The sequence below is a fragment of the Protobothrops mucrosquamatus genome, unplaced genomic scaffold, assembly GCF_001527695.2.
Source record: "Protobothrops mucrosquamatus isolate PMUCROS unplaced genomic scaffold, P.Mucros_1.0 scaffold1026, whole genome shotgun sequence".
Classification (NCBI taxonomy): Eukaryota; Metazoa; Chordata; class Lepidosauria; order Squamata; family Viperidae; genus Protobothrops; species Protobothrops mucrosquamatus.
This window is the reverse complement of record NW_015387261.1, coordinates 131,568-151,293: the sequence shown is the minus strand read 5'-3', so window position 1 is coordinate 151,293 and position 19,726 is coordinate 131,568. Positions and strand designations below refer to the sequence as shown.

Here is a 19,726-nt window from a genome sequence, read left to right as displayed (position 1 = left end):
TGAGTTTAAATGTTGAAGGTGGATAAATTATACAAATATCATATAGTTTTTGATCAGTTGTATTGTTGTTACTTATTGTATTATTAGAGTTAAAGTATGTATATACTGATTGTATTATCTTTGTTTAGTTAAATTGTAATTTAGATATGGAATGGGATGAGTGTTAGTCCTGTATTGGGTTCCGGGAAGTTCAGGGGGGATAGGGGATTAGGGGAGTTATAAAAATTGATGTATTTACATTTTATAGATAAATACTTATTGTATTGATAAGAGGAAATGCTCGGCTGGTATCCCAAATTGCACTCGAGGAAGTGGTAAGAAAGGAGAGGGGATGTAGGTAGGTGGTAAGGAGGAAGGTGGAGAGGTTGGGGGTCAGAGGGAGGAAGGAAAGGAAAGTGGATGAGGGTGGAGGCATGGCGGGGACTGCCGAGCGTCTCTGAAAATGTATTGATTTGGATTATTTTTGCTTTTTTGTTTTATGTACGTAAATGCATCATAATCTTTGTTGTTTAATTATAAAAATCAATAAAAATTTTATTAAAAAAAAAATCTTAGATCCTGCCTACTCTTTCAGTTTTTTAGATGATTATTTAAAAGATCCTGATATTTCAAGGAGAACAATTAAGGCAACCCGTTATTTATACAGAAGCATATTTACCTGTAAAGCTAGATCAACAGCTTCTTCATACATCTCCATGACTTTATAAACATGAACACAAGCTCGGTGGTGGCCGTGTTCTGCGCAAAGCCTAAGTGCGTACTTCAGGTCATAATGGATACTATCAGCGAAGGTTCCAGCATGTACCAAGTATGACAGTAATGAGTCAGGTCGACACAAAGCATAGAGTGACAACAAATAATTGTGAATGGCCTCCTGAGTTTCTTCTAGCTCATTCACACAGAATTCCATGTATCGAATGGCTTCGTTGATCTGCTGGGTACTCCCACTCTGACTGTAGGTGACAAGAGCAGGAATTAGCCTCTTTGCATCCAATTCCTTGCCCATTTCAATCCAAGCATCTACCACTTTCTTGGGCATATGCTGGATCAAAATTGGAGAAAACTTGTAAAAAAGTTCCTCGTTCTTGATTCTGGATAGGACTTTTAATGCTTCATTATAATTTTCATGCTGACAGTAATGGGCTATCACTCGCTCATAATCATTCATTATGACAGCAAAGTATACCATGTGGTCTGTGTCCCCATGACTTGCCAACAGCTCATGAATAGTTGATCGATTGTTGCGGAAGGAGTCTTTGATTTTGGGGCTACTCAAGAAATTCCGAAACTTCTCCTTGGTCTTCTCATAGAGGTCTTGTTTTGAGCCGTCCCCTTCCAGCATCCCCAAGCGATTTAAATATAGTTCAGTCAACCAAGTGGTCAGCAGAGTTATTTGTGTTGTTTCAGACTGCTTCAAGCTAGCCAGTTTCTTTATCAAAAATTCCATCAGTGCCTCTTCCTGTTTAGCTTCAATAAACTTAAGAGCAATCTCCTCAAAGTAATTTTGGGTCAGCGCATAACACTTTGCACTATCCAGATATCTCTTGTTTTGGAAACAGTATTCTGCTTCTTTTGCCAGCACAATATCTAGGCACTCGGGGCGGTCCTTACAGTACTCTTTAGCCAAATCAAACTTGTTGATATTCATGTACATCTTCCACACATCACGCGATTCTCGCTGAACGTTATACCGGAACACAACTTTCTCAGTGTGAATCCAGATTTGTCCAAATGCAGGATCTTTGATCATACGCTTTAGTGAGCCAAACTTTTCTAAGAATACGTCCTGGAAGACAACTTGCCCATTCAGAGTGCATACAGCCTTCACTCTATCAGGAAAAAGCAGCAGAAAATGAAACTGTGTGAGCACTATGGAGATGGGCTTATTGGCTAGTGTATCTACATCAGAAGGATATTCCCACACTTGCTCATCACTCAGAACAGAATCAGGACGTCCATAATCCAGAGAGCCATACAAGACCCCATTTCCCATCATCCAAGCAAAAGCGCTGGGCGAAGAACGAAGCTTGGGAGTGTAGAATGCAATTTCACTGTAGCCAAGACTAGCCGGAAACTCTCGAAATCCAGGCAAATGATCTTCAGGCATGTTAAATATGGTGCCAAAGGCTTGCGGCTCTGACCCTTCCGGAATCTTGCCAACAAACTGGAAAAGCCGCTTATGAGTGGTGGCAATGATAAACCATTTCCCGTCAACTCCTCGTTCTATTTCAAGGCAACAGACTGGGGCAGGACCAGCTTCCTCCTCCAAGGTATAAATCAGACGGAAATATTGATCAGGATTAGTACTGAAGAGACTGCCTTCAGAGACAGAAATCTCTGCCTCGTATATTTGGCCTTGTGAGGTTCCAACCAAAATGGGGCCTGTGTTTATCTCTGTACCAAAAATTTTATTCCAACCCACACTTTCAATCAAGTGACCTTTCCAACGGGAAAGAAGCCGTATCTTTTGAGTACTTCTATTCAAGTAGAGACACTCACTGCTATTCAGGGCGATGATAAGATGAGAACCTGTAGAGAAAGAGGATGAAAAGGAATTAACCTAGAATTACAAGAAGGACCAAATGTGAAGCTTGGATGTTTGAGATGCCATGAATTTAGATTTCACAGTCCCCAAATATTCAAAAATACTCAGGATTATATTTGTCAGAGTCCTGCTGGATAGTTTCAAAAGCTCGCTAAACTAGTCTAAACTAAGGAGAAACTTCCTGACAGGACAATTAACCAGTGGAACAGCTTGCCTCCAGAAATTGTGGGCGCTCCATCACCAGAGATTTTTAAGAAGAAGCTAGACAGCCACTTGTCTGAGATGGTATGGTCCTCCTGCTTGAGCAGGGGGCTGGACTAGAAGATCTCCAAGGTCCCTTCCAGCTCTATTCTATTCTAGTCAGCATCGTTTTCAATAGCTTGATAACTATAAAAAGCCATTAAGGAAGACGAATCAGATTTTCTGCGAGAAAATATACTGAGATAAAATGCAAATAGTCAGAACACAATGTTTAGACTACTTACTAAAAATACCAACTAGCATTCTGCAATCCCTATTATCCTCTTACCTGTGTGGTCCAAGAAAAGCTTATAAACACTGGCTTCATCTTTTCGTCCAAGTTCAACCTGATTAGGCTCATCAGCCTTGGCTACGTCAAGTCTATATAAAAAGGGAGGCAAGCAAACTTCTTGAAAGATTGGAAGAAAGATAGAAACACCATCATAAAACAGTTTATGAACACAGTTTCATGCACATTTTTTTCCAAAATAGATTTTGTATTTTGTAAATCTACCCTGCACCCTAAGTATTTCAACCAAGGTCATGAAACTAAGAATTGCCACTTTCAATTCAAGGGTCTATGAGTTTATTGAGGCACAAATACTATTAATAGCAATAATAAACAGCACAGAACCTGATTACTTGAGGGGATATGTCTTTGCTATGAATCTTTGTAGTTATCTGAATGAGCCAGAGAGGCCCTTTTGAAAGTGCCCCCATTATCAGAAGTTCACCATCTGGTACTCATGTAGCTTCTAGCTAGGAAATGCTTTCTCCAGGAAGGAGTGATTGGGTCCACTTTCCCAGTATAATTTCTATTAATTCTGATGACTATTAAAGTATGGTCTGAGGCAAGTTATTATAAAAATATGTTTTTACTTTTGTACATGCAGTTAATAGGCCATTTAATATTATTTTCACTACGGGTAAACCAGTGGCTGATTTTTCTTTTTTTTCCAGCATTAAGCTTAACCTTAAACACAGATCTACACAATTTAACTGCTGTATTTGCATAACATGTTATGCCCAAATAAGCACTGTTGTGGTCAAACGTGATGGCCTGGTTTACACAATACGCAAGAAAATTACAAAATTCCCCAAATGCAGAGAATGACAATCTATCCATCTTCTTTTTAGCCTAATTTAGTATGTTGTACAAGCCCAAATGTAAAATAATAAAAATACAAGATATAAAAAAGCAAATTTATTCAAAACTTGAAGGAGTCAGAAATCAATCTTGAAAACTGACAATGTCAACATGTCCATAAAACTAGAAAAAACATTTCTTGTCTCTCACATTTGAAATTACTTTAATGCTAGGTCATTTTTAAAAAAATCTAGTCCAATAAAATCCACTCTGGCTAAGGGAAGCTTTTGAGGGTACAGCGTTATCTGGGTACAAGTTGATTTCTTTTTTGAGGTTCTTTTTTTGCTGAAAATATCAGCTGCAGATTCTAAGATTTTAACTCCCAGAATAACAATCAATATTTTTTTCAAGTCTGGGTGGGATGCAAGCTACATTTTGCAACAAGGTACAAGAAATTAACAAAAATATCAGCCATTTTACTGTATACATAATCTGAAGGAGAGGGCAGACATACATAAAGCACTGCCCTGGTCAGCATATATTTCTATTTAAGTATGGAACTTGGAGATATACCTGATTGTACAGTACTCGTGTCACTAAAGCCACAGAGAGACTTTTGATAAACTTCCAAATGAGCTCTAAACTTTGACTAGGCACAAAACTGCAGGGACTTCTCCAGTCACCAAAAGTCAACAATGGGAGGGAGGGCCTCAAAATGGATCTGCTAGAATGACAATGGGTGCAGCAAAAGGGAATGATATTAAGTCTGATGGCCCAGACTCTGCACTGGTTTCCAGACTAATTCAAAATCTCCATGGCTATTTTTAAAATCCTAAGTGACTTTAGATTCAAAATCTGAAGGAATGCTTCTCTAGCTATATTAGCCTGCCCTGTTCTTAAGATCTGCAAGGAAGGCTCTCCTTAAATATATCATATTCATGATGTGGTAATCAGAGAAAGGATATTCTTACAAAAAAAATGTTATGCAAAGATCTTGCAATCTAATCTCGCAATTATCACAGTCCAATTCAAAGTTTTATTTCCCTACCCTTTTAATGCTTTTATTTTTTTTATGTTTAATAAAGCAGAGACAATTCTGTTCTGATTTCTTTTAAGAGGTAGTCTATAAATATATAAAGAAATTAAGTAGTGCTTACCTAAATACTATGTCTTTTCCAAGACTCATACACAGTTGGTTAGATGAGACAATCATACTATTAATCTTCTTGGGAGGTGTGAAGTCAATTCTCTGTTTGTTAAAAATTGGTGTTTCTTTTTCCAGGCGAGCATTTACATATCCTTAAAAGCAGGAAAGAAATCAATAGTTCTTAAAAATAAAATCAAACAGCAATGCAACCCAAGATTTTACAAGATTTTCCCTCCCTCATTCCAGTCCTACAAAATGAAATCTCCATTTATGTTAATTAGTTGCTAATACTTTTATTACCTGATTGATTTTGACCCACTTTTTTCTTCAATTCTGGAATAACAGGGAGTGGGGTGAGAAGCTGCCTTAAGAAGTCTTAAGATATAATGATAATGCATCCACCTTGTAATAACCCCAGACACCCCCAAAAGTTGATCCTGGCCCCACTTACTCTTTTACAGTCACTTTTGACATGACAGGGTACAGCCCATAAGCTGATATTGCACTTTCCTAGTACAGGATACCACTGAGGAGATTTTATTAAGCAGAAGGAACATGTATTATAAAGCTTGAGAAATTTAAGTAGGTTTAAGTCTAGTTTTGCCAAAGCAAATATATCTCAAGATCAGAGAGAAACTCACTGCATTCAAGTGAACTGGAACATTACATAATCCTTATGAAACAAAACAGAATGTGTGGTCAAGTACAAACAGATTGCATCAGAGCTTTGAGACCACATATGACTTTACATATGCCCACTTTTTTAGGCCTATGTTTCTTACAAATATACAAAGTACCATGAAACCTTTTCAATAAGGTCTGCTAAAAGGATATGCCCAATTTACCACAGGATAAATAATAAAAAAGGGACAACCGCTTGTGGGTAAAATAATAACAGTTTCACTGGGATCGGAAAGGAACTTTTATGCAGAATTGTGAGCCTGGGAAAATTTTACTGGTAATATTTATTTAGAAGAACAAGAAAAACCACAGCAGTCTTTTTTTTTTAACAGTTAAAGTTGTGTACTATAAATTTCTCTTCCATTTTACCAGAAAAAAAAATCCCTGTTTCAGCATTTGCAAACTGTTTCATGGTCTCTCTTCTTTTTTGAGAAGTTCCTTAAGAATGGTCCTCCTGGCCTATTGTACAGCCACCTAGTGGCTGCCCTTAATAATAACTCTTTAATGTGAAAAGGGGCACACTGCCTTAAACAGAGCAGTTTCAACTTCCCATTAATTATATTTGTTTAAAGGGGTGAAACAAACACTAAAGAATTGGAAGGAACTGTGTAGCTGTTAACGTATCATAAGCTTTAGGTTGTTAGCTCCATCAATGCAGTTAAATTAGTAAGACGGTTTTTAAGTGAATCTGGCTTCCCCAAAAGGTAATCACATGACTGTGAGACACTGCAACCATCATAAATACATGCAGTTGTCAAGCATCCAAATTTTGATCACGTGACCATGGCGATGCTGCGATGATTTCAAGTGTGAAAAATGATCCTAAGTAACTTTTTCAGTGCCATTGTAACTTCAAATCATCACTAAATGAATGGTTGTAAGTTCAGGGCTACCTGTATTTACTCGCCTTTAAAACTAAGGAATAGCTTCAGAAGGACGGCTATTCCACCTACTACAGGAAGCAAGGGAAGCCTCTACTACTGAAATGACCTGAACAGGAATGAGAAACAGAATGAAACCTTTTCAAAACAGGAGCCAGATTATGGAATTCATTGGCCTTGTACATCAGGATGTCTTTGAGTACTTTCAACTACATTTTAATGCCCACTGTTATTCTCCAGATGTTGCACTGCAGACCACTATGAGAAAATGGTAAAGGGCAAGGATATAATTTATTCTTAAAAATAAGCAAAGATATACTGTTCTAAGCAGAGGAAGGAAAAGGATGAGAAACTCAACTGAGAGTGGGAAATAAGAAGAGACGACAGGAAAAAGTTGTACCAATCTTGTCTGAGACATTTAAAGATCAAAGCTGAGATCCTATTGCCCCCACACTGCTTAAACTGTTTGTTCAGGAGAAAGTAACACTAGACTAAAGGGACCTTAAAGTAACATGGACGGCCATTTAGTGGATTCACAACCAAAAAGAACAAGCTCTTCCTTTAAAGGGACATTCTGGCACTTCATTTGCTGACCAAAAAAGTATACTTCTGATCTGAATTTTATTTATCTATCTATCTATCTATCTATCTATCTATATCCTAAATTATCAAGAAAAAAACTGAAGATCAGGAATACAGATAACAAATGTTGGTCATGCCAATGCATTAACCAAGTAATGATGTTAGTATGCCAAATATCTGAAAATAAGTTAATTGAAAATGTTAACTGAAGAAGTAATTTTGTATAGCAATGCAAACAAAATGTGCATGTTTTTCCTCTCTTAAGTTTCTTTCTCTCTCTCAATTTTTTAATTAAGAAAGCAATATGGCATATAGCATAATCTTTACCCTTCATTGCTTTTCAGAGGCAAGCTTCTTCAAAAGTAAAAAGTAAACAGAATGGATGCAGCAAAGGCACTCCCATTGAAAGCAAGAACTCAAAAAATATAATATATATATTATGCCATTGTGCGCATTTAAAAAAGCTAGCAGATAGTAGGCAGCCCAAAATATGAAACTTTCACAACCCAAACAACAGTGGGCATATTTTTTCCTTTTTATTACTGCTTAGCCATAACATTTTTTAAAAGTCTGTAGAAATTACTTCTTAATTAATTCTAAACTATACCGGTAGGAGCAATAATTTAGCAGAGAATTATACATCCCAAAGAAAAGCCCTCTTTTCTACCAAGATGAATTATATTAACATTAGTTATTGAGTAATCCTACTTGTGGTTTTATTAACTCTTTCCTCCCTGTAGCACATTTCTGCATTAACTTGGCACTATTTTTCACATTGGCTAGTGATTTAGAATATGCAACACCATTAAGTCCACACAGCTAAGGCACTGAATTCTTGGTCTCATGAAATATTCAAGTTATATGCTGCAGTCTTTTTTGTTTAGGTACCAGTTAATTTTTCACTAATGCTATCTAACGGAATCGAAAGAGATGGGCAGCAAACAAATTTAATAAATAAAAAATAAAATAAGTGATTGCTACTGAAATTCCTGGTTAAATACTCTATGTTCACCGAATTGACTTTCCCTGTATCAGGAAAGCACCACAGTGTTGGATAGAATCCATTAAAGCCAGAGCAGTTGGATTAATTGAGTCTTTTTAGATTCTAAGTACAGCAACCACTACAATGGTCTAGACTTAAACTTTAGATAGTATCTTCCAAATTTTTAATCTAAGTGACTGGATAATTATTTGGGGAGGCAATTAAGCCTGCCTGCAGTCAGCTTTTATCAGGATGAACGGATTTAGCCAGCATCTTGTAAAACCTTTCATCGAGTTTTGCATAATTTCCAGACTACAGAGCATCAGCTCAACAGAGCTAATTTCGAGCGAAATAGGTGTAGAAATGCCGCCCGAGGCTTTAGGGTCCGTTTTTTTAAAATAAAAATAATAAAATAGCGAAAGAAACCAAAATTTACCTTAAAAATACGTCAAATGAACAGTGTCTAGCTTTTTAATGAAATGCGTCCCTTTCTGAAATGCTGAGAGTGGGTGTGTCAGGAAAGGTCCGACATGTACACAATTCTACTGAGATAATAACCACTGTTGCACACCAAGTTAACACGGAGCCCGGGTCCGCGAAGAAACCCGTAAGCCCACTAGCAAAAAAAAAAAAAAAACCATGTAAACACCGCGAGCCCGCTCTCCTTTCTCCTCGCCTACCCGTGTGCGGGATGCCCAAGTTCACACGACTCTGCTGCGAGGTGGTGGAGTTGGAAAGCGAGGCCACGTACTCGTCCAGAATGGTAGCCATGGAGGCTGCTGCTGCTGCTGCTGCTGCTGCAGTGGCTTCGGTAGAGACGACCGCACTCCGTCCCCTCCCTAGCGATCCTCTCCAAGCCACCAGCCAGGCCGCAACGCCTCAGCCGCTTCGCATCATTGAAGGTCCTCGCGAGGGGCCTGCGGCACTTCCTGTTTCCTGTGGGAATCCAACCATAGAGATGTTCGCGTGAGAATGACAGGCCCTGGAGCCGTCCCTGCTCGGTCGGGAAAAAGCGTCATTGGACGCAGAGCGAGGATCAGCGAGATGTTGCGTCCTCCCGACGTAGAGAGGGTGGACAGAACAACGGAGGAGCGTTTTTCCTCTTCTAGCCCAGGACGGTCCTCCAACCATAGAGTAAAGACGCGCGTGTGTCTCGTCTTGGTTGTGGTGGGGGAGCTGGGGAGGAGAACAAATTTTGTCACGTTGCAGAAGTACAAAAGGCAAAGGGCTAATATCACTTGGCTTTTTCAGCGTCCCGGTGTGATGTGAAATGTGTGTGTGTGTACGCATTATGTATATATGTATATATGTATATATGTATATATGTATATATGTATACACACACACTCGAATGTACACCATTATGTATATATGTATATATGTATATATGTATACACACACACTCGAATGTACACCAGCTGGGGTACATCAGAACATGGTCCTTGGTTTATTTAGTGTGCTGCATGAATCCAGCTGTGTGATATATAGGATGTGATTTACCACGATTTTGGACTTGGCTTTTTTAACATCAGGCTTTTGGGTGTTTAAATGGAATTTGTGTGAGGGGATTAAGATAAACTGGGCTATATATGTACATATTGATATGTTAACATGTGGACCCTAAAGAAGGTAGTTTTGAGTCTAAGAGAGATGAGCTGCCATCCATCACCTTCATAGACTATTAGCATAGCCCACCCCAGACAATTTAGAGGCACCTTATAAATGTAATAGATTTCAGCAGGCACTTGTGAAATTTCCCAGCAATCTAGTGGGCAGTTCCATCAATTGCCTACTTAAGTCCTGGTGCTTTGGACAGTTGCTCCCTAGATGCCTTTGTTTGCTGATCAGAGTTGGCTTCTTGGTTTGCTGACAGTTTTTGGGAGATGAAGCAGCAGAAACAATGCCTGGAGCCCCAGTGGATGAAGAGAAGAAACCAAGAGCACGAGTACAAACTCAGGTTTGAGCATTAAGGGAATAATGATAGTAAGGGAGGTGAAGTGTCTCTATTTTTCCTCTATTATTTGGATGGGTTGTCAGTCAAGGCTTCTTTAGGATGGCAAACTCCCTTTAACCTAAGGAGACTAGATCTATAGTCTGGTATCTGTGATAAAATAGAGCTGGAAGGTACCTTGGAGGTCTTCTAGTCCAGCCCCTCGCTTAAGCAGGAGATCCTATACCATCTCAGATAAGTGACTGTCCAGTCTCTTCTTAAAAACCTCCAGTGATGGAGCACCCATGATTTCTGAAGGCAAGCTGTTCCACTGGTTAATTGTCCTCACTGTTAGGAACTTTCTCTTTAATTCCAGGTTGTTTCCAACCATTGTTTCTTGTCCTGCCCTCTTGTGCTTTGGAGAATAATTTAACCCCCTCTTCTTTGTGGCAGCCTCTCAAATACTGGAATACTGGATACTGGAATGATTGTTTTACACAATATTCTGCTGATAAAGTCTTGACTCTAGGAAGTCTGTGGGGAAGACTGGAGCAATGCCCACTCAAGTGGATTTCAATGAACAGGGAACAGTGTACTCAGTAGTAGATTCCCTGTCACATGTGGACTAGTTGCATGTTCCATTTGGCTCCTGTGGTCAGCTGGGTCCAGGAAGTAGTCAGAATTATTTCCTGCAGGCTTGAAAGAGGTTATGCTCTCTTTCTTGATCCAACTGTATTAGACAACCAGTCTCTAACATTCCCCCAAAAGGGAAGGTTGCTGGGTAGCAACTTCAGAGCACCCTAAACAAAGAACATTATTTTGGACCCTTTTCAGTTGAGATCAGACCTGGACATAAATGGAAATGGTGTAGATCATGTTGCCTGATAACGTTTGCCAGAACCTAGATGGAGGAGTGTAGCCTGCTTTGTTCTCATATCCTTTGATACCACTGACCATGGATTGTTTGCAGGAGTTGAGGATTGGAGACATTGTGCTCCAGTGTTTCTAGTCTTTTCTAAATGAATTATTCCTTCTACTTTTTAAAGTTCAGATAAAGTTATTGTTGCTTTTGATTATAGTGTGGCTGATGATACCTAGTTGGACATCATCTCCCAAGGCCACTCAAATGATACAATTGAAGTTTTCTGCTAGTGCCTGGAAGCTGAGGGAATAAATATATTAAAAGAGGAGGATTAATAATACAAGCATTTTTCCTTATCCTCCTTTTTGTTCTCTTATAATTTTTCTAATTTGTTTTTGTAGCTTATGTCATGATAATTGTATTCATTGAATAAAAAGAGGAACATTTTCTTTTTCTTTTTTTTTAAAAAAAGGCTTATTTGTACTCATTTCTTTTCCCCTGAAGTGAAAATAGCTCTGAGGAAAACAGTAAATCGATCTGTGTCTAGCTTTTCCAAAGGGGGCATGAAACAAGAAAACAAGCAAGCTAGTGCTAGGTGCTACAAGGAAGCAAAAAAAAAGGGCTTCTGAGATAAATTCAAATTCTTACTTTTTTATCAGTATAAACAAAAATTTTGTTCTGAGCAAAACAAGTGGTAAGTAAACAAATTTAACAGATTTTGTTTTTTTAAAAAAAGTATTCTGGGCATAAATGTCTGTAATTAAAGATTCATGGTGTGCTTCAATCGTTAAATCCATAAATCATTTCTTTTTTTTCTTTTACAAAAAAGCCATAAAAGACTTTTTAAAAAGGACAGAGTTGCCAATTCTGCTAGTTCTTACATTTTAACAATCCGCTCCTCCACTATGGGGATTTCAGTACTCTTCCGTTTTTGTGCATATAATAATTCTGTTGCTGTTAATCATATGCAAAAATTAACCTTACATGAATCTTTTTAAAGTTCAGTATCCTTAAGTTCAATAAAAACTTTTCTGAGTGTCTTCTTTTTGCAATATTAATTCTAAAAAAAATTATATCATTGTATTTATATCCAAAATTTATTGGCTTTTTCACACGTCCACCATGCATGGTAAAATATCCCAACCATGTGTTGCTCTTTTCAGATCAGACTGAACATCAAGGAGAGGCCCTCAAGGTCTCCTATTTAAATTGAACAGGTTTAAACTGCCTTGTCTGTTGTAGCATTGTGGCCTTACTGTATATTTGAATATTTTGGTGAGATTTGCCACAATGTTGTAGCTTGATCAGAACCATTTATAATGTTTCCATTTTTGTTTTAAGAGGAAAATGGAGAGATTTTCTCACATTACTTTTGATGATTTGTGGGAAGAAGTTTATTCTTTTTTCAGTTCAGAGGAAAGGGATAAAGTTAGAGAAAAAGAATAGCCTGATTTCTTGTAAAATCTGGAACCGATGTTGCTAAAGTAATAACAGTATTTGGTGTGATTATTTCCTGTTTTAAATATCACAAAATGCATAGAGTATGTTATTTGTTATCATCATTATTGCAAAAAACAATACTGGGGGAAAAATTAAATTATTAATTTAAAAATAAAAGCAATTGAAACATAAATGCACATTTATGTAATCGATGACAGGGCCAGCTTCCTGATACAATTTCCATGGGTAAGGTTTCTTAAGGCTTTCTGACTTTCTGAAGCAGCTGGAAACATTACCTGCATTCCAGGATTTCACTACTTGATTTTATCATTTAAAAAAACCCACCTAGGTAGAATCCAATTATATATATATTGAACATTATATATTTTGTTCATTAGAACTACTTTAAAAGAAACAGCCTTCCTGGTAGCCGAAATCCAAAACTCCTTTCTGTAGCATTAGCTTGTATAGGAAAGAGCTTTCATTACATGCTAGTAATTTTTCTCCTGCATCAGTATCACAATAATATATATTGCCTTATTAATTAAACCTGCTAAATTTAACCAGATTTATTTCTCCCACATACAGTAGAAGTTGGTGTTATGTTAATGGTTCCATTTAATTCTTCATTGCTATTTTTCTCCTCTAGGTGGCAACTCTTACCAACAAAGATTATAACAAAAGCTAATGACCAAAGACAATACTGTTATCAAAAGGCCACAAAATTAGCCACAAAATATTACAGGGCTATTTCATTGTTGTCTTCAAATGACTTTTGTTGTAGGAGAAAAAAAAAAGAAGAGAAAAATGGCTTAACTTTTGAGTGAAGTTTAATCATTACACAATAAAGCACCCAAAGTTGTGCAGATTTCTTTCTACTTTAGCAGTAAAATCTTATCTGCACTCGAAGTAAGATAGTAAAATACTGTATCTGAAATTATTTTAAAATATTGACCATATACTGTAAAGTCTGAAATAAGCAACATAAAGATCCAAAATCAATATTAAGGCAATGTTTTACAAAGTTAACTGATGATTAAAAAAACCTCAGAGACTTATTCAGGCAGAATGGATTTAAACCCAAAAGAGTTTTTGGAACTCTTAAAAGAGCATAAGTATTTTAAAATATTTAATTAGACTAATAAATATACACATTACCTCAGTGAGGGCTTAATTCCTGCCCTCTCACTTCTCAGCATAGTTACTTTTTAAAAATCATGGTTCTCTACTTTAAGGGTTTTCTCTTTTTTAAAATAGATACCTGAATCCACTGTATGCTATATTCTGTTACTTTTTTTTACCCTGTGTATTTATATAATACAGATCCAGTCTCCCATTGTATTTCAGGTCCTAGTGACTTGTAATTAAAAATGTTTGGATTTCTAGTACTATACCTAGGAAACTTGTGACAGATGTTTGATATCACAAAAAATAAAGGTTTTTTCATTCAACAATCCAGTTTTTTAAAAATACATAAATTTTCCCCTGGTTTATAAAACAATAGGTAGTTGATCTCAGTGATTGCGTTTTACATCTTTGTTATAGCTGTATAAATGTTTCTCCATCTATCCAAATACTTGCGTAGGGAAATCATAGCCCATTCTAAAATGTTTGGATTCCCCTGAATTCAGTCAATGGGCTTATGGTCACATAAATTACTTTATGTGATTGGGCTACAAGAGAAATGTAAGATTTACCATTTCACTAAATCTGCTGCAGAACATCGCTTACTTGCTGGTACTTTATGTTGTGAGGACTGAGAGAATCATGGCCTGTGGGTTATGCTTCAGCCATTGTGAATTGCTGCAGCTCAGTTGTTCAGTTGCTTCTGATTCTTCGTGACACAAAGACTTTCTGAGTAACTTCTCTGAGGTCTTGTAGGATTGTGCTTGTCTCATCAATGATAGTATCTAGCCATCTTTTCATCTGTCAGCCTTTTCCTCCTGGCTTTCTTCTATTTTTCCAAGCACTGGAGTCTTCCAAGGATTCTTGCTTCTGCATCTGTATGTCTAAAATATTCAAGATGTATTTATATATATATACCTATATAACCACTCATATTGTAATCACCACCCAGGGCAGCTCACAAGACTACAAAAACAGCAACCTTCTCATGCAACCATCCCAATAAAACCTCATGGTGCCTGAACAAAAATCTCCCACACAACTGGGAGATTGATGGGCTTTAACCTCATCTTTCTCCAACACTTTAGTTTCATTATTGGTCCCTCTAGCAATCAGTCTTGTTTTATTTCACCCAGTAACAAACTGCTTGCTTTTCCCACAATACTAGATGTTCTCAACCATTTTTCCAGCACAGTCAATCAAGGGCATCCAATTTTCTTCACTCAGCTTTTGCGATGGTTGTGCTTTATCGCCATATATTACAATTGGGAAAATCATGGCCTTGACAAAGCATACTTTGATTGTTGATACATCCAGAGGCTAACTTTGTACTAAGACATAATTTGATGTGCTGCTGTAGAGTTGTGGGGTTTTTTTTGTCTTAGCAGGATGTGCGAGCCCAGCCATTATGTTTTATTACTATGTATGACCACTATGGCTCATTCAACAAACTAGTTAAAAATTTCAGCTTCGCACAAAATCGACTCTTTGTCTTCAAGTGCTTTGGAAAATAGCTTGACTCCCTCTTCTTTGTGGCAACCCCTGAGATATTGGAACACTGCTATCATGTCCCCCCTCATCCTTCTGTTCATTAAACTAGACATACCCAATTCCAGCAGCCGTTCCTTATATGCTTTAGCCTCCAGTCCCCTAATCATCTTTTTTGCTCTTCTCTGTACTCTAGAAAGTCTCAACATCTTAGTATGGCTTAACACAATGATCTCTTTCACACACTTGCTAAGATAGTGGTGGAATTTCTGCCCCATTTTTACCTAATCTGGCATATGAAAGCCAGCTAGTATGTTCTGAACACTTTACTGTTTTGCTGTCAGAGAAAAATTGGGTAGCAAATCAGTAGAAAGCCGTTTCCCTGGTCTCTGACAAATGGAACATAGTGGACGTGCTCAGTTGTTCAATGCCAATACCTATTCAATATTCACTGCAAGGCAACAAATTGTAAACAGTATTCATATTTTCTAGTTTGACGTCTGCCACAGAGATAAGTTGTTTGATCTATTCTGTTTAACTTCTGCAACAGAAGAAGAGGATAAGATGCTTATTTCTCAGGGACAGTGGGCTTTGGAAATGGCAAATAAGTCCTGAGCCAGTCAACCTATTGGCAATGCAGCAATACGGTATCTATTTTGTTAACGGTTAGAATTCTGTGTCACACTCAGCTCACAAAATTTCACATCTCCGATTAACACAATACTTCTTTGCAGCATAATCTTGAGTTCTCTCAGAATGACCCATGACTGAAAAGAGAGGATGTATTGTTTTTCATTTTCCTTTTGAAATTAGGGAGTTGGCTTTTCTTTCCCACAGTGCTGAGCTGTCAGAAGTGCGCAATGAATCAGCATTTGTTGACTCGGTCAATAAATAATTAAACATGTGCTTGACGAGGAAGATACATGTTTCATCTCCAGAAATTATCTCCCTTGGTTTCACCAGGTCTATTGTGATTGTCTTTCTTGGGCTGCCTCTCAGAGATCCAGATTTTTCCCCCCACCCCACCCCTCCCCAGCCCCCCCCCCACAAAGTTTTTAATCCTTGACTGATTGCAAACATCGCAAACTTCTATCTGGGTACACTCCCTTGATTTTATCTGGCAGACTTCCTTCCATGAATAGCTGCATTGGATTGGAGATGAGCATTCAGTCATCAAGAGCCCTGTGACTTCTTTGAGAAAGAGAAACCACCCTGCAGATATATGAAGCTAAAATTCTACTTAATGAATTGTAGAAGCTACCTGGAAGGCACTTGATCATGAAAAAGCAGTGTATAGATCTCTGGTGTTGAATCAAAGCATTCTGAGACAGAGCCACAATTTTATCCTTATTTGGGTGTGGGTTAAGTGCTGCATTGCTTGATTCCCATGAAATTCTTGGCTCTTTGTATTCCTTAGGAAAATACTAAGCAATCAAGGTATAGAGTATAGTTGGTTGTTGCAGTGAATTTTGTATGGGATGTTATTTTTTTTTCATGGCTTTACATTGTAAACTGCCTAGAGCCACCCAGTGAAGCATGTTCAACAGCAGTGGATTTTCAAAGTGACAAAAAAAGCCACAGTCTGGTGACCCTCCTCCAATGGATGCTGTTCAGATTTTACAACCCTTTGTGATAAAGAAGGCTGTCACACAATTAGTAGAGCCTCTCTGTGAGTTTTAACAAGGTTAGAGGTAAATAGCCCAAAGCCAATCTAACCCATTACCATAACAAGGGACACTTCTCCCCAGGAAGAGGAGGACTAAAGACCAGGGCAGCAGGCCCCCAAGAGACCCAAAGATTAGACTTACATTTACTATAAAGTGGGCTTTTATATTGGGCAATCCTTGGAATTCTTAACAGCTTCTGTTACTCTTGCAATAACCTTAGTTATCAGGGACCTGCATCCTTGACTCTTTGTCTACTCAATTTCCCATTCTGGTATCAGCAGATAGCAAATTGGTCAGTTCTCTGGTTTAATCTGTCACCATTCTTTACTCAAAGATGCCATTTAAAATTTAAAAACAGTGACATAGCCATCCTGCTCAATAGGTCAATAAATCTTGACCTTTTATCAGTCATATAAAGGTAAATGTTGACCTATGGAGCAACTTCTCTGTTGTTTAAGACTAACAACTTTTGCTCCTCTGGTTTTTCTTGTTTGTAAACCATATAGTTCAATACAACATATTTACCCCTCTCTGCCTTCTTCTGAACCGTATGACTATTAGAGTAACAGCCATATAGTTGAATTCCTATACTTTGCATATCGTGACTTTTGAGTTTGTTTTTACAGAAAACAAAAAAATGGTAAATATTCTGAGGTAAAGGCAAGTGAAAAATGAAATCCCACTTTGCAGACCAGATTTATACTTATAAAAAGCATAGTTGCTCCTCATTTAACAACCGCAGTTGGGACTGGCAACTCCATTGTTAAGTGATGCAGCCATTAAGTGAAACATTGTGTAAGCACACCCAATTTACATCAGTTCTGCTAGCATTTAAGTGAATTACCTGTGGTCATTAAGGGCAACATCACATGACCACAACTTGCGACCTTCTGCCATCTTCACCATTGACTTTGCTTGTTGGAAGCCAGCTGTGAAACTTGCAAATGACAATCACATGACCACAGGACACTGCAACCATTGTAACTGTGTGTTAATTGCCAGGCACCTAAATTGCAATCGCATGACCATGGGAATGCTGCAACCATTGTAAGTGCTAAGACTGGTTTTTTTAGTGCTGTTGTAAGTTCAAACAGTTGCTAAACAGGGCAGTAGTTAACTGGGGGCTACCACTGGGACTGGATAGACAGCTTCCATGCAGAGTCATTTGCATTTTATCTTTGGACTGTTTCCAGGGGCCCACTACTTATTGTTTCAGATGCATAGCTATCAGAAGAAGGGGTTAGGTTTTGTGCAGCCATGATGGAAACCCCACCCCTTATATGTTTTGAGTGACATTGCAGTTCAAGTACCCAAAAGCAAAGATTGCATCATGACATCACAATGTATGTTCTATAATTTTGGCATTACCACGGTTAGGAATGGTTTTCTGTCTTGGATGTACATTAATTCTCAACCAGCACAGATAAAATATAGCCAGAGGGTGTTGAAGTCTAATACACCTGGAGGACAGGAGGTGGGGAAAAAAACTGAATTAGGCACAGTAGAAAATATAATAGTAGCTAAATACAACAGCTCCTTGTCCATCTTCAAACCAGGCATAGCAATATTCATTGATTCTTCAAAAGCTCAGCTCTGCATCCAGTAACAGGAGAAGCTTCATAGACTTTCCACAGATAGGTAAGTTGCTTTATTCTAGACAAGAAGGAAGTTATACAGTATATATGCAGAAGATCTGCACATTATGTGTGTGAGAGGCAGCACAGCCCAGGAATTAAATCCTAGATCTTTCCCTCCCATTCTTTTTTGTTTTTGTTTTTTCCTGGCCTTGAGAACCAGAAATATCTATTCCATATTAACCTGTCTCTGCCCTGAGAATTGTTGCTTCCTGCCTCATAGTTCAGCCCTTTTTCCATCACAGCCAGGATCTTCTAACAGAAGAAAGGGCACTTCAGTGGACACAACCCCAAATCTCCTACCTACACTATATACATGCTTATAAATTAGTCATAGTTTTAAATTATAAAATAATTGGTATGAGTAGCTACCTCATACTTGCTGGACGCATGGATGATGTCTGTTCCCTGAAACTGTGATCTGCTACATCTTCAATATAACAGGAAGGCCCAGCTTGGGACAAGACTTGTTTCCATTGACTTGCATGGCTTAGAGATGCCTTTATGCAAATAAATCTTGTGATGGAAAGAAGTGCTAGTCAGAGGTACTATGCCAAATTATATTTGCATGCAATAAGCTTAGCATGCAGATTGTTCCTGTGCAAAAATTAGGTGGGTAGGATGTGATTAGTCTTTCCTTAGGGACATATGGATGGTGCATACATATCTCCCAACCTCCACAAACAGCCAAAGAAACTTGCAGAAAGCACAACTGCTTTCATGATTTGAAGAGAAAGCTTCATTTCTGCTACAACATGTTGCAAAATCCCTCTTTCAAATGTCTTGCACAACCAAACCATTTATCTTGACTAAAAATAACTTGGGGATAAGGCAAATAGTGGTGAGATGAAGCCCATGGCTGCCAAAATTATATGGCCAGAGTTATAGAATTCGAGTTGCAAAAATCTGTTAAAGAATATCCTGTATCTCCAGTCTGTACCGTGACTGAATGGAACTGTGAAAAGATTTCAGGATATATATTATAAGAACACACCATTTAACCATGGTGGGGGATTAAAACCAGTTCTTTGTAAATTGTCATTACTGAGAAGGACCTTTGTCCCATCTGTGTCATGGAAACTCTGAAGTAGAGAAATGGAAGGAAGCCCCTCTTGTTCCTCAGGAGAAAAGTTGGGAAGTATCTGGGAACTGCAGCTAAGGCTGGGAAAAACACTAAATAAGATTGAGGTTTATGAATCGGGTCTCAAATGACTCACTTTCCGAAGTGTTCGTTTATTTGACTTTTTGTAAAAAACCATACTTCTCCGAGGGCTCCAAGTTGGATCATTCTGGGAATTGGTATCTGCACATCTTAAAAAGGATGAGACAGGCTGATTCCGATCATATAGTTTGGAGGTATAGTCTTGCAAAAGAGATAGTCGTACCAAACAACCTTGTTTGTTTGCTTGGGACTTTGAGCGACCGAGACTTGCCC

The 19,726-nt window shown here is 38.1% G+C and overlaps 1 protein-coding gene across 1 annotated transcript in view; it reads right to left on the bottom strand.

Annotated features, from left to right (window-relative positions):
• The window catches only part of VPS18 (VPS18 core subunit of CORVET and HOPS complexes), a 13,316-nt gene extending 4,386 nt beyond the window's left edge, over positions 1–8,930 (bottom strand). Inside the window, exons 1-4 of the mRNA XM_015819959.1 lie at positions 8,826–8,930; positions 5,030–5,171; positions 3,075–3,166; positions 659–2,529 (exon numbers count right to left, since the gene is read on the bottom strand). Coding sequence (XP_015675445.1) covers positions 659–2,529; positions 3,075–3,166; positions 5,030–5,171; positions 8,826–8,916 — 2,196 coding nt within the window. The 5' untranslated portion in view covers positions 8,917–8,930. The remainder of the gene's footprint in view (positions 1–658; positions 2,530–3,074; positions 3,167–5,029; positions 5,172–8,825) is intronic.
• Between the last annotated feature and the right edge of the window lie 10,796 nt (positions 8,931–19,726).